The sequence below is a fragment of the Osmia lignaria genome, chromosome 9 (assembly GCF_051020975.1).
Source record: "Osmia lignaria lignaria isolate PbOS001 chromosome 9, iyOsmLign1, whole genome shotgun sequence".
Lineage (NCBI taxonomy): Eukaryota > Metazoa > Arthropoda > Insecta > Hymenoptera > Megachilidae > Osmia > Osmia lignaria.
Genome location: NC_135040.1, coordinates 15,434,777 through 15,446,818, shown reverse-complemented (window position 1 = coordinate 15,446,818; position 12,042 = coordinate 15,434,777). Strand labels below are relative to the sequence as shown.

General features: G+C 41.6%; 3 protein-coding genes across 13 annotated transcripts; 2 read left to right on the top strand and 1 right to left on the bottom strand.

Annotated features, from left to right (window-relative positions):
* The first annotated feature begins 1,150 nt into the window (after nucleotides 1-1,150).
* Nucleotides 1,151-5,037, top strand: LOC117604852 (discoidin domain-containing receptor 2). 2 transcript variants are annotated; one of them, XM_034325377.2, is made up of 14 exons: nucleotides 1,151-1,290; nucleotides 1,355-1,460; nucleotides 1,535-1,760; nucleotides 1,839-1,986; nucleotides 2,069-2,367; nucleotides 2,438-2,657; nucleotides 2,720-3,352; nucleotides 3,437-3,600; nucleotides 3,670-3,855; nucleotides 3,927-4,039; nucleotides 4,098-4,259; nucleotides 4,349-4,441; nucleotides 4,512-4,653; nucleotides 4,726-5,037. In XM_034325377.2, the coding sequence occupies exons 1-14, from the start codon at nucleotides 1,200-1,202 to the stop codon at nucleotides 5,035-5,037; spliced, it is 2,895 nt and encodes a 964-aa protein (XP_034181268.2). In that variant the 5' UTR covers nucleotides 1,151-1,199. The 2 variants fall into 2 exon arrangements, with proteins under 2 accessions (XP_034181268.2, XP_076546194.1); XM_076690079.1 differs by lacking the exon at nucleotides 2,720-3,352.
* Nucleotides 5,038-5,662: 625 nt separating this feature from the next.
* LOC117601968 (UDP-sugar transporter UST74c) lies at nucleotides 5,663-9,328 on the bottom strand. Of its 8 annotated transcripts, none has more exons than XM_076690109.1 (4): nucleotides 8,365-9,328; nucleotides 6,852-7,211; nucleotides 6,562-6,785; nucleotides 5,663-6,499 (listed from the first exon to the last, which is right to left on the bottom strand). In XM_076690109.1, the coding sequence occupies exons 1-4, from the start codon at nucleotides 8,623-8,625 to the stop codon at nucleotides 6,334-6,336; spliced, it is 1,011 nt and encodes a 336-aa protein (XP_076546224.1). In that variant the 5' UTR covers nucleotides 8,626-9,328; the 3' UTR covers nucleotides 5,663-6,333. The 8 variants fall into 8 exon arrangements, with proteins under 8 accessions (XP_076546224.1, XP_034175250.1, XP_076546222.1 ...); XM_034319359.2 differs by having other exon boundaries at nucleotides 6,852-7,204; nucleotides 8,764-9,327; XM_076690107.1 differs by lacking the exons at nucleotides 5,663-6,499; nucleotides 6,562-6,785; nucleotides 6,852-7,211 and having other exon boundaries at nucleotides 7,248-8,704; nucleotides 8,764-9,325.
* A 467-nt stretch (nucleotides 9,329-9,795) lies between these two features.
* Cox10 (Cytochrome c oxidase assembly factor 10) lies at nucleotides 9,796-11,649 on the top strand. Of its 3 annotated transcripts, none has more exons than XM_034319280.2 (6): nucleotides 9,796-9,929; nucleotides 10,138-10,409; nucleotides 10,501-10,696; nucleotides 10,772-10,947; nucleotides 11,027-11,344; nucleotides 11,432-11,649. In XM_034319280.2, exons 1-6 carry the CDS (start codon nucleotides 9,922-9,924, stop codon nucleotides 11,647-11,649), a joined length of 1,188 nt encoding a protein of 395 aa, XP_034175171.1. In that variant the 5' UTR covers nucleotides 9,796-9,921. The 3 variants fall into 3 exon arrangements, with proteins under 3 accessions (XP_034175171.1, XP_034175165.1, XP_034175180.2); XM_034319274.2 differs by having other exon boundaries at nucleotides 9,895-10,031; nucleotides 10,130-10,409; XM_034319289.2 differs by having other exon boundaries at nucleotides 9,895-10,031; nucleotides 10,130-10,409; nucleotides 11,027-11,358; nucleotides 11,432-11,571.
* The last annotated feature ends 393 nt before the right edge of the window (nucleotides 11,650-12,042 follow it).

Below are 12,042 nucleotides of genomic sequence, written 5' to 3'. Positions count from 1 at the left end.
ACCTATCTTTTCGTATCGAACAAATCCTCTTTCGTTATTAATTCGACGTTATTTACGATTCAACTTGTTATAGAATTGTGCACGAGAAACATGGTGAAATTTTCTCTTTTACCACGATTATTCGTGCTTACGTTATGCGTAAAAAATGGAAAATCTCGTCGAATTTAAAAGGTAAGGGTTTTTTAGTCACGTTTCGAAACTCTATCGGAAGACGAAGCCGAAAGAATGAAATTTCAGTGACGACTAGTAGAAAAGAAATAGCGTAGCTCATACACATACATATGTAGAAGAACAGTGGGCGCACATGCTTCCGCGTTCGCGTTGATGCGATGGAACTATGTGGAATAATTTTCTAGACGTCAAGAAACGAATGAATCTTTTCGTTAATATTCGCATTTCTTGTTTGTTTAAATTTATTTTCCAAAATCTTCTGTCCATCGCAGCCCAAAGTTATTAGAACGTTGCTTCGTTTTCAATCTTGAATCGTAATAATCAAGTACACAAAGTAGTCGAGACTCTAGACGAAACTTGTAAAACGAATAAGAAAAGAAGGAAAAGCATGAAGGAGAAATTAATCATCATTGCAAAAAAATGTAGAAAGGGACAGTCGAAAGAAAGATAAACGAATAGAGCGGTCGTGATATCTGCAATCTGCAATCCGCAATCCGCAATCCGCAATCCGCAATCCGCAGTGCATTACAGGTTCGAAACGGACAGAGAGAAAGAAACAAAGCCAGGGCGAGCATGGTTGCTGCCCTCTTCCTTCCTACGGTTTACTGGTATTGATCGTGCCTTACTTGTTGCACGAATAGCCCACCTCAACCCCATGCGCATTCTCTGAATCTAACCGTCCTCCTCTTTCTCTTCATTTTCCATCGGTGAATCTAATTAACGCGCGACCTGTCATCTGCCAACTACCATCTATCATCTATTTATATTAGGTATCTACGAAACGTGCGATTGCTAACGATGCTAGCGGTGGTCATTTTCGATTTCTATGCCTAAATTCTTTTCGTTTCGTTTCGTTTCGTTTCGTTTCGTTTCGTTTCGTTTCGTTTCGATCAGAAGTACGATTAATAGAAACATTAATCGATCGAGCAGTGTTTACACAGTTTTAGAGATCGAAAGATGATAAGAAACGACTGGACCTATCATGAGCTGTAAATGTTTGGGAAGCAGTACGAGGAGCGGATATCAAGATGCGCCGCACACTATCGGTCGTCTCCTTTGGAATGATTCTAGTCGCGGCTTCCTCGCCCCGGGAACAATCTACAGAGAAAAACATTTTTGGTTCGTATAAAAGATAAGAGGAAGTAGAAAGGAAGTGGAAATAAATGAAACGTATGTGTTTCAGGGCAATGTATTCTTCCGCTTGGCATGGAGGAGGGAAAGATTCCGGATGACGCGATCACCGCTTCTTCCAGTTACGAGACGAAATCGGTGGGCCCTCAAAACGCGAGGTATCTTGAATAATATCATTCTGGGCAGGTGAAGTTTCTTCACCGATCGAATCGATATTATTTGCAATTGACAGAATTCGACAAGAGAAGAACGGCGGCGCTTGGTGTCCAAAAGCTCAGATTAGCAGCGCGATACGAGAATATTTGGAGATTGATTTGACGCGAAACCATTTGATCGCCTGGACCGAAACTCAAGGACGATTTGGCAACGGTCAAGGTCAAGAATACGCAGAAGCCTTTTTTCTTGAGTATTGGCGTGATTCGAAGTGGCATCAGTATAAGAACTTGAAGGGTGACAGGGTTCGTTGTTAGTGGGGTTCGCGTTCGATTTCGATTTCACGGGAAGTCGGAAAATTGATCGAGAATCGTTCGTTGCAGGTGCTACGTGGAAACAGCAACACTTATTTGGTGGAAAAGCAAAAGTTGGATTTGCCGTTTATCGCAAGCAGAGTACGATTCGTACCTTACAGTCAACACCCTCGTACGGTTTGCATGAGAGTCGAGATATATGGATGCGTGTGGGAACGTAAGTATTTACCTACATATTATGTATTTAGTTGTGTGAAAATCGACATTCGAGGATTCTCTTTTATTTATTCTTCTTGTAGAATATGTGATCAGATACCAGGCACCAAAGGGATCGAACATTGGCCCCGGGGGATGCAACGTTCAAGATTCCTCGTACGACGGCATCGAAACCGATTCTCTTCTGATCGACGGGCTGGGTCAATTAACGGACGGGATTTTAGGAGAAATTCTAGAGATTTTTAGCTGCTCGACGACCGGTACAAATTGGATAGGTTGGTCCGAACGCGACACTGTCCAGCTGATATTTCATTTTCAGGAACCGCGAGAATTTAATAGTTGTTCCGTTCACGTCGCTCATTTACCGGAACTAGAAATTCAGGTAGGTACCTGAATAGATCGAATGGTAAAGCGAATTTTTCTCGATTTCACGCTTTCGTTTTTCAACCAAGATGTTTTCAACGTTGCGAGTTTGGTTCTCCGTCGACGGTGAAAACTATCAATCGGAGCCAGAAAAGTTGGAAGCGAGCTCGAACAATTCCAATTCGTCGACCGGTGGTACCATTTTAACCTCGATCCCCTTACAATCTAGGATCGGACGATCGGTCAAAATCGAATTTACCCTCACCCAGAGAAAGTGGTTGCTCGTTAGCGAAATCAATTTTCACACAGGTAAGAAGATCTCTTTGATATTCTTTGATCGTACATACATGTACATGTATGTACCTATGTAGTAGGAGACAGTAGCAAGAATCGTTCGACCGATACTTACTTTTCGATCGATCGGTCCTCGTTTCGAACGAATGAAAATCAATCGGAATTACGATCAACGTCGATGATCGCTTCAAAATCCATCGAGACGATATCGGGCTTGAACGAAACTGAAATCTACGAAATTCACCAAGACGACTCGACGCCGGACGCCTTTCCAGTTGGCACTTCGCAAACTTACATCGGTCTGGTCAGCGGCTCGTTGACGATTATCGTCCTTTTCTTAACTTGCACCACCTTTCTGATCAAGCAGAGGGGTCGTAACAAAGTGGCGCTCTTACAAAAACACACGGCCCTTCTCTGCGATTCGTCCGCTCCCGGCATCGCGATCGTTCCAAACGTTAAAGACGTTAAATTTTCAAATTCGCTCGTGAACGGACTGTCGCTGGTTCGGAAACCGATCACCATCGTCGCGTCCAACGACTCGCGCGATCGATTGGATAGTCAAACGAATCCGACTCGCGCGATCACCAATTTCGACCATCATCCTCGTTCCATCGTCTACGAAACAAGCTGTTATAAGCTATTCTCCGAGGAAAATCTCGTTCTACCGGAATCCAGCTCTTCTGCTCTTGCTACCGAGCCCTGCTCCCCCGGTAAGTCCACATCCTACGCTCTTCCTCTCTTTATCTCTTTTATTTAATTAATCTCTTTAATCATGTAAATTATTCTGCTCGTAGACTTTAAGCGCAAGTCCAGTTTGACGAAAAACAAAGGTCCAGAATTTACGACATCAGCTACGACGACGACGACGACGACGACGCCGACGACGACGACGACGACGACGGCAAAGACGAATCAAAAAGTGCACGAAGGATATTACGCGGCAACCGACATTTTAACGGTAAAATCTGAAAAGTAAAATATATTATAATAGGAATAGAAATAGAAATAGATTCTTTCGAATCGTTAGATAAAGAAACGGGAGCTGCCGTCCGAGAATTTGAGTCCGAGTCCGAGTCCTTTTACGCCACTCTCTATTCGCGAGAAAAGCGTGCGTTTGCCGCATACCCTCCTCGTCGATCCTTGCGACGTTCAGCGTGTTTCTAGGCACAGATTAAGAATATTGGATAAACTCGGAGAAGGGAACTTTGGTTTGGTAAGAAGTTTACTTGAAATTTCAACTATTTTTTTCACGGATAACTTACGATAAATCGGCAATAAGAACAGGTGCATTTGTGCGAAGCGAAAGGAATCGCGAGCGTAGAGAGAGGTAACGTGTTTGAAAATCGACAAACCGTGATCGTTAGGTCGCTATGGCGGGGCGTCGTCGACTCTTTGAGGTAAGTCCATTCTGTTCGTTAGGAGTGCGTTTCTTCAACGTTCCTCTTCTTCGAACAGGCTAGACTTCACGAAAGACATGCAAATTCTGGCGATGCTTCGCGATTTCAATGTAGCCAAGATGGTGGCGTTGGTGGAAGAGGAACCATTTGGAGCTGTATTCGAGTACGGCCAATTCGGCGATCTTTATCATTTTCTACAGTCTTACGAAAACGATTTCAGGTAAACTTCCTTAATCTGTATCCTTAGTCTATATCGATGTCCTTTAGAGAACAAAAAAATATCCTTGAAAATTTTCTGTTTCTTTACAGTTACGGCGATCGCTTGAATTTCATTAGCCAAATCGCGTCCGGTATGAAATATTTCGAATCCCTGAACATCCCTCATTGTGATTTGGCAGCTAGGTATAAAAAATTAAAAGTCGATAAAAATGAATAACAAACTATTTGATCCGTTTAATCTGGACATTTTTAGGAATTGCATCGTTTCTCAAAATCTGACGATAAAGGTGTCCGATCACGCAATGTTCTGTAAGAAATACGATCATCATTACTACATCGACGGATGCAACGCAAAGATTCCTCTTCGTTGGATGGCATGGGAAGCGGTTCTCTTGGTAAATGACCATTCAATTTCTTTATTTCTATCGTTATACCGTTAAAATCATTCTGTCAATTTTTCTATCAAGGGTAAGCGTAACTGTGAAACGGACGTTTGGTCATTTGCCGTGACCGTTTGGGAGATTTGTATGGATTGTAAAGAGACGCCGTACGCTGATTTAACCTCGGAGCAAGTTTTGGAGAATTACGCTCGTTGGTACGAAGACGACGAGAATGGTTCTACCAAGAAGGAGAAAAATTCGCCTCGAATTCTTTCGCGACCCATCCATTGCTCGGACAGTCTCTATCTAATGATGAACAACTGTTGGAAGAAAGAGGCCGAGGACAGACCCAGCTTTGAGGAAATTTATCTCTACCTCGAGAGACTAGCCCTCGATTGAACTTTGATGAAAATACTCATGGTCGAGTAGCACGGACCAAATCTATTACAATCAGCTAAGAAGCATCCTGTTCATTTCATTTTTCATTTTTCATTTTTCAAACTTTCTACGCTCGTACGTCTGGTTTTCCTCTTAATCGTCTCGTTCGCTTCGCAACCGTCGTAGTCGTGTTATATTCGTCGCAGTCGACTCCGTCGCAGGATGCTCTCTGGCCATTAACTCGTAATGCTCAATTAGGTTTATATTCGAATCAATTTTTATGCATATAAGAGTACATAAAAATTGCGCGTGGCTCCCTCCACATTCTATGTACTTGAGAGGAAAGACGCGCGCAAAACCAAAATTTAGAAAAGTATTTTATTCGCTTTAGTTAGACGCAAATGAATTATTTACGATGGAACACCCTCGATGAAATGAATCTTTTAAAATATTTTTCTTATCTTCAAGACTGTCGTTTATTTCTTAAGATTTTCCAACATCCTTTTCGGCCTTGTTCAATGAGTAGAATACGTTTCTAAAATTTGGCATAAAATGTATTCCTACATGTACTTTGCGTACAAGTACGTACATGTAACGTGTTACTTAAAACGTAGGTTTATCGTGATTGTCGTGATTAAGCAGATCCTTTGTTTTTTTTATAAATCATTGTATTATCGTATTCTCGTATGCTCGACTTCTCATCTTCTAGAATTTTCTAGAGAAGGATAATATCGTTTATCATCATCGTTCAGTACCTGAAACTTTTTTTTCTTAACATTCAGTAATGATTAATTATTCGACGATGCTCGATCTGTTATGTCAGTATTATTGCAAGTATTTAGCGTGCAACGAATGTCAGTATTCACGCGTCTCCGAGCGAACGAAAGAGATTTCCTCCTACATTCTAACGTTTCGACTAACGATAAGAGAAGCATTCATTTTTATCGAAATGTGCGCTGTATTTGTAATTAGACGTTAGCGAATAAGTTTGCGCGCGTTACTAGAAACGAAACGGGACAATCAGAGAATTTCGCGAACGTTGATAATTATCGATCGATTTGCCGAACGCTCGGCCGAATCAGTGCGACTAATATCCTAACGCGAAACGAACCGTTTTTGCGCTCGCATGCAAATCGATCGCATTAAGCGTTGGTATCGCGCGTACCTTTCTATCGAATCATTTTTCTAGATAACCGCGGTTGCGGTTCATCGAAATTTGTAATACAAATCATACGTATATCCCAGTAAAAATTATATTCTTCATATTTCCAACGTTACGGTGAATAAAAATTGTTATATACTATCTAGGTATTAATTTTAATTATAACCGATCGGAACCAGGGGAGTAACGTTTGTTTCTCGATGAAAGTCAACGAGGGGTTGCTCCCAACGTTCTTCGTAGTAAATTCCCAGAAGGAACTTTGCTCGACTACCCGTTTTAATGGCCCATGGTAGATGATGTTCGAGGTATAATTTCCTTTGCCTGAAACGCGGAACGATAAGAAACGGTCGAGTCGTCGCGGTGTTGGATGAAAAATGATTTACCTTGGACGTAATCGGTACGCTCCGAATATCGCTCCGCTCAAGCACATCGGTAAACGCAATTGCAACGCTTCTATCCACTTGACGGACACCTCCCCGAGCATCGTGGTTGGCATTAAGAGTACAGCGTGAAAAATATCGTGCATTTCTCTGTATCGTTGCATTACGTACGCCAATTCTGTATCCTCCACGAATCTGACCGAGGGTCTAGAATCAGGGGTGACGTTCTGGAAAACGGGAAAAATCTCCGTTTCGACATCCCGCTTAAAAATCGTTGAGGGACAAGCTCTTACGTTAGCATCCAAAAAATCGCGATAAGTCCTGCCAACAGTCCCCGGTGGTAAACGCTTTAGCGCGGATAGATCGATCGTCGACGAGGAAATTCGTGGCTTTTCGTCTAGGATGCGACGTCCCTCGGCGGTTGCAAGCATTTGTCGAAGACAATAGGAAAGCGCATCGGTGCCGGTCGTCTCTCCCAAACAAGCGATCATATCACCGCGGAAAGGATTAGCAAAAGATATAGCGGCTGCACCGGCTGTCAAGATCGCACGCTGCATCGGTGACAAGGAAACGCGATGTTTCGCGTAATCCTTGGCGAAATCCTTCGCGAACGACGCATCGCTGAACAATCTTCGAATCGGCCTGCCTGAAACCAACCGAGGACAATAACGATCGATCGTTTCTTTTCTTTATAAATAACATTGATTTATTTCTTTCTTTCGTTAACACTCCTTATGTATGTATGTATGTATGTATGTACAAGTTTTATCTTACAAAGGAACGCGTTGTCCATTTAAAAAATACGTTATGGCACTATAATAACCGTGTACACGTTTATCTGTTCGGTAACGAAAGAGATTCGTTTGCTTTGGTACGATGCCACTCGCGTCGGTGCTGTCGTACACGCTCGTCCCTTTTTCCTGAGCTGGCATTAGGATCAAAAAGAGAGAAGAGAAGAGAAGAGAAGAGAAAAGAAAATAATGAACAAAACGAGTACCGCATTCGTCGTCGAGTGAACTGAAAGAGAGGTAAGGTGCATCGCGAATTGGTCCGCTTTGCGTTCTGAACGCACTAGACGATATTAGATCATACAGCTAAAACTTTTGACGCTTGATCCTCGACAAGCGGAGAATACTTTGGTTCTACGGGCTCTCTCCTGCGGAACGTCACCCAAGTGTAAACCAAACTACCGACAACGCTCAAATTCAATCCTAAGAAGTTTAGCCATGTAAATATATAATCACCGCCGATAACCATTCCGAGATAGGTAACGCATATGTTTTTTAAACATCCAATAATGGTTGTGGTCAACGCAGAGTTGTAAAGCGTACAAAGGATCATGCTGTAGGACAGGACAAAGCCCATTACGCACGAAACTCCAAATTGTACGAGGAAGAAAACGTTGCACCAATATGGAAATTCCAGGACGGAACGTGCGTCTCCCATCGAGCAAGCTAACACGATCGCCGGAACGATCATAAACAACGAATTATAGTACATGAGTCCGTATTTTCCTAGTTCCTTGTTGTCCAATTTTTTCTTCATGTAGACACCATTAACCGCGGTGAAAAAGTCGTTCAGCAGGATAAAGACATAGCCTTTGAAACTGAATGCGAGATCGTTCAATGCTGCCACTATTGCCCCGATGATCATCGTGTAGACGCTCAGCTGTACGGAGACGCGCGGCCTTGCTCCGAGAACGTAATATTCGGCGATCATCGTCATCAAAATACTGAATCGTCTAAGCGCCGTAAACATTGGAAGGCTCAGCTGCTTGGTGCCACCTAATCCAAAGATCATGTTACCGATGTAGATCACTGGTAATGGCCATATCTTGACAAACGTTGTCGCTTCTAGGTTAGGAAATTCGACGTAGCGTAACTTCTTGGCAGCGAACAGCAACACAATGGTAGCCAACATTTGTCCTATACCAAGTACTTGAAACGATGGGAATTCGAACGATGTCAACACCGTCTTATTTACGACCGTAATCATAAACGATGATAACCCATAAAACAGGGCGGAACCAACTCGTGCAAACATCACATTTTGATCTTTCAACGACATACCGATCGATCTGGTCTGCCGTTATTTAATAATCCCATCTAATTCTTCCTTTACACTTAATTTTTTTCCGATCTTTTCTCTGCAATATCAACGATACTCTGATTAAAACGAAAAGCTATTAACCATGATGGAACGTACACTGATATAACCTTATCATTCTTCTTCTTTCCTTTCTTCGTCTTCGTCTTCGCCTTCGCCTTCGCCTTCGCCTTCCTCTCCGTCTCCTCCAGGCTTTTTGCCACGTCTCGCCACGTCCTGTCTTTCTTCTCGATGTTCGATGCGTGTATGTAAACCAATGTAAACAACTGCACCACTGATCTAATCACCTTTCGTGACAATCAAACTTCCTTTTCTACTATAAATATATGTATGTACTTTCTCTACCGATAACCTCAACAAACTTCAACTTTACTTGAACTTGACGTATTTTCCGCAATTCCTTTACCTCCTATTTCCGCGCTCTTGCATTCGTTTACAGGCACGCGAGCCAAGAAATTACATTTCATTTTCACATCAAACTAATTATTCTTTCTTATATTAGAATAAGAATGATAAAAATGGCAGTTTCTTCTACCGACGTATGTACCAATTCACAAATATATATATATAGCGTCTTACTAATTTTTTTTTCATTCAATTTTATCAATTTAGAAATTCAACTATCCGTGCTCGACAAACATCATTGCATGTAATCGAATGAAATCGAACCATGCTTACCAACGATATAGCATCAAGGCCAAACTCCGAATTCCGCGTCGGTAAAACAGCCCCCAGCTGCAATTTCTATCCTCTGCTCGTCATTTCTATGAATTGGCACGTAATGGGCATTTCGAATCAAACGGTATCGGTTCAACAGAGACACTGTTCATCTATACCGCAGTTCACCAGAGTCCGTAACTGCGAAAAGACCAGTTTTCGTTCTTCGCGCTTCTCCAGTGCGCATCTTCGTCCTGATTGGCGATACTCCCAAACGAAGTGGAAAGCGATTAGCAGAGAGCTCGCTGCGTTCCCCCACCATCTTCCAACCTGCGCGTCGAAATTATGGACTCTGGTTAACTGCGGTATAGTGAGGTTATTTCAATTTTTGGCGCAATGGGCGTTTCTTTCAACTTTTATTATGTAACGTTAAATAAAAGTTACAAAAACGACAAAACTATCACAATGTAAATTGCACTCGGTTTCGTTTTGACGAAACGACGAAACGATAAAATATCGGTTCAACATTAAGTTGTTGGTTATGTTTAAGAGTGTATTGGAATCTAGCAAGTATTTCCACGTTACTTTCAGTAACAGAAAATGAATCGGTAATTATTGAACAACATATTTTTATCATGGTATTTGTTCTTTGCTCGAGCAGAATTTCCCGAAGCATCTGTTTGTCGTCATTGAAATTATCTGTCACCAAGGTATCTTTGATTTATAATAAATATAATTACTTTATAAAAGTAACTGGAAGCTTTGAAATCAGTACTAATATTAATTAGTATGTAATAACTGATTGTAGTATTCCAGCGAGGCCACATCAACCGCACAAAAATTGACCGCAAAAATTGAAAAGCATCGGAAAACTTTACCGAACACGAAAAGTTTACAGGGTCGGACAGTTTCGTCAGATTTAATCGATTCTGAGGATGATCGAAGGTCCGTTGTATCTGTGGCCTCTAGAGAGGATGAAATTGAGAAAGGACCGGTTTCAAACGATCAACGAGAATGGCGATACGTGGAATTGGATTCTAGGAAACTTAAAAGGCATTGCCTTATGCTATCCAAGATTAGATTGACTTGTAAGTTGAATCCAAGTATAACACGATTGGTATGGATCCAGTATGAAAATTTTCAAAATAAAATAACGTATAAAGATTACTTATATTTTAGCATTGGTAGTAATAACAACGATGAGCGGATACGCGCTAGCTCCCGGACCTTTTGACGTTTCTACGTTTGTCGTATGCTCTGTTGGAACTGGGTTAGTTTCGGCAACAGCAAATGCTATTAATCAATTTTTTGAAGTTCCTTTCGACGCCCAGATGTCAAGAACGAAAAATAGAGTATTAGTCAGAGGTCATTTAACGTACGTATCGTGTATGATTTTAATATTAAGAAAATTCCGCTACTGGTCTGATTAACGAGAAAATTTCTCCACTAGCCCAGGTCAGGCAATATTTTTTGCTGCGGTATCGGGTGTCACTGGACTGGTATTATTATATAGTCAAGTTAACGGATTAACAGCCGCTTTGGGTGCTGCTAATTTAGTTCTTTACACGCTTGTATATACTCCGATGAAACGAATTAGTATTTTAAATACGTGGGTAGGCTCTATAGGTGCGTATGTCCAAAGCGGAGCAACGCTTTGCTCTCTTGACTGACAACGCTATTCAAAATTACTTTCGGTTTTGCTTAGTTGGAGCTATACCACCGTTAATGGGCTGGGCTGCTTGCGTCGGTGATATAACATCTCCTGGTGCTTGGATAATGTCGGGACTATTATATGCATGGCAGTTCCCACATTTCAACGCTCTCTCGTGGAATTTGAGACCGGACTACTCCCGCGCTGGTTACAGAATGATGGCAGTCACGAATCCGAAACTTTGTCGAACAACAGCGTTGCGTTACACCGCTGTATTAACGAGTCTTTGTTACTTGGCACCTGTTTTAGATGTGACCAATTGGTGGTTTGCCATCGCATCGACCCCGCTAAACGCATATTTTCTTTATCTTGGTACGTCGATACATGTATGTATGTATGTATGTATGTATACCGTTTAATCAGACGAAATTAATGATCCAGGAACATTTTCTTTTCCAGCTTGGAAGTTTCATAAACGCTCCGATAGTGCAAGTTCGCGCAAACTTTTTCACTTTTCGCTGATCCATTTACCCGTGCTCATGATATTCATGCTTGTAAATAAGAAACGTTGGTACAACGACAAGAAAGAGAAGGGAGGCTCGATGATTCACGAAGAAAAAGAGAGCAACGTTTACAGAATTTTAACAAAACTGATTACATCTTGTACAACATCGTAACGGTGACGATGACTACGATGTACGTAGAAATCGTTAGAATAGTGAATTATTTAAGCCAGCTGTGGCGCACGTACGCATCGTGTACAAAGAGAGGGAGGAGTCTGCAACAAGAAAACCTGTCGATAAAATATTTTGTAGCATAACTATAAAAATTGTAAATAGTAATAATGAGATTAAGTGTACGATCGCGTTACGTGTCGTTGTTGGTAAATGATTATAGTTACCAGTTGTTCACGAATAACCAATATATTTGATGCCTTTCTTGACAATTCGTCGTATAGCGGCAGGGGAATGAAACTTGTAAAATGGAGAAATTAAGCGTGGTATAGAACTGTTGTAGTCACAATGTCCATTCTATCAGGTGTATTTTTAACTTGATATCAAATTTTCCCA

Bases quoted from the DNA above. Each gene is read 5' to 3' on its own strand.
- LOC117604852 (XM_034325377.2), top strand. From the start codon at position 1,200: ATGCGCCGCACACTATCGGTCGTCTCCTTTGGAATGATTCTAGTCGCG. The intron at 1,761-1,838 runs GTTCGTTGTTAG...CGTTCGTTGCAG, and splicing joins AGAACTTGAAGGGTGACAGG to GTGCTACGTGGAAACAGCAA. The intron at 3,353-3,436 runs GTAAGTCCACAT...TTCTGCTCGTAG, and splicing joins TACCGAGCCCTGCTCCCCCG to ACTTTAAGCGCAAGTCCAGT.
- LOC117601968 (XM_076690109.1), bottom strand. From the start codon at position 8,625: ATGTCGTTGAAAGATCAAAATGTGATGTTTGCACGAGTTGGTTCCGCC. The intron at 7,212-8,364 runs GGTAACATGATC...TGTCCTCGGTTG, and splicing joins CATTACCAGTGATCTACATC to GTTTCAGGCAGGCCGATTCG. The intron at 6,786-6,851 runs GTAAGAGCTTGT...CCCGTTTTCCAG, and splicing joins GCGATTTTTTGGATGCTAAC to AACGTCACCCCTGATTCTAG.
- Cox10 (XM_034319274.2), top strand. From the start codon at position 9,957: ATGGTATTTGTTCTTTGCTCGAGCAGAATTTCCCGAAGCATCTGTTTG. The intron at 10,032-10,129 runs GTATCTTTGATT...AACTGATTGTAG, and splicing joins TGAAATTATCTGTCACCAAG to TATTCCAGCGAGGCCACATC. The intron at 11,345-11,431 runs GTACGTCGATAC...TTTCTTTTCCAG, and splicing joins CGCATATTTTCTTTATCTTG to CTTGGAAGTTTCATAAACGC.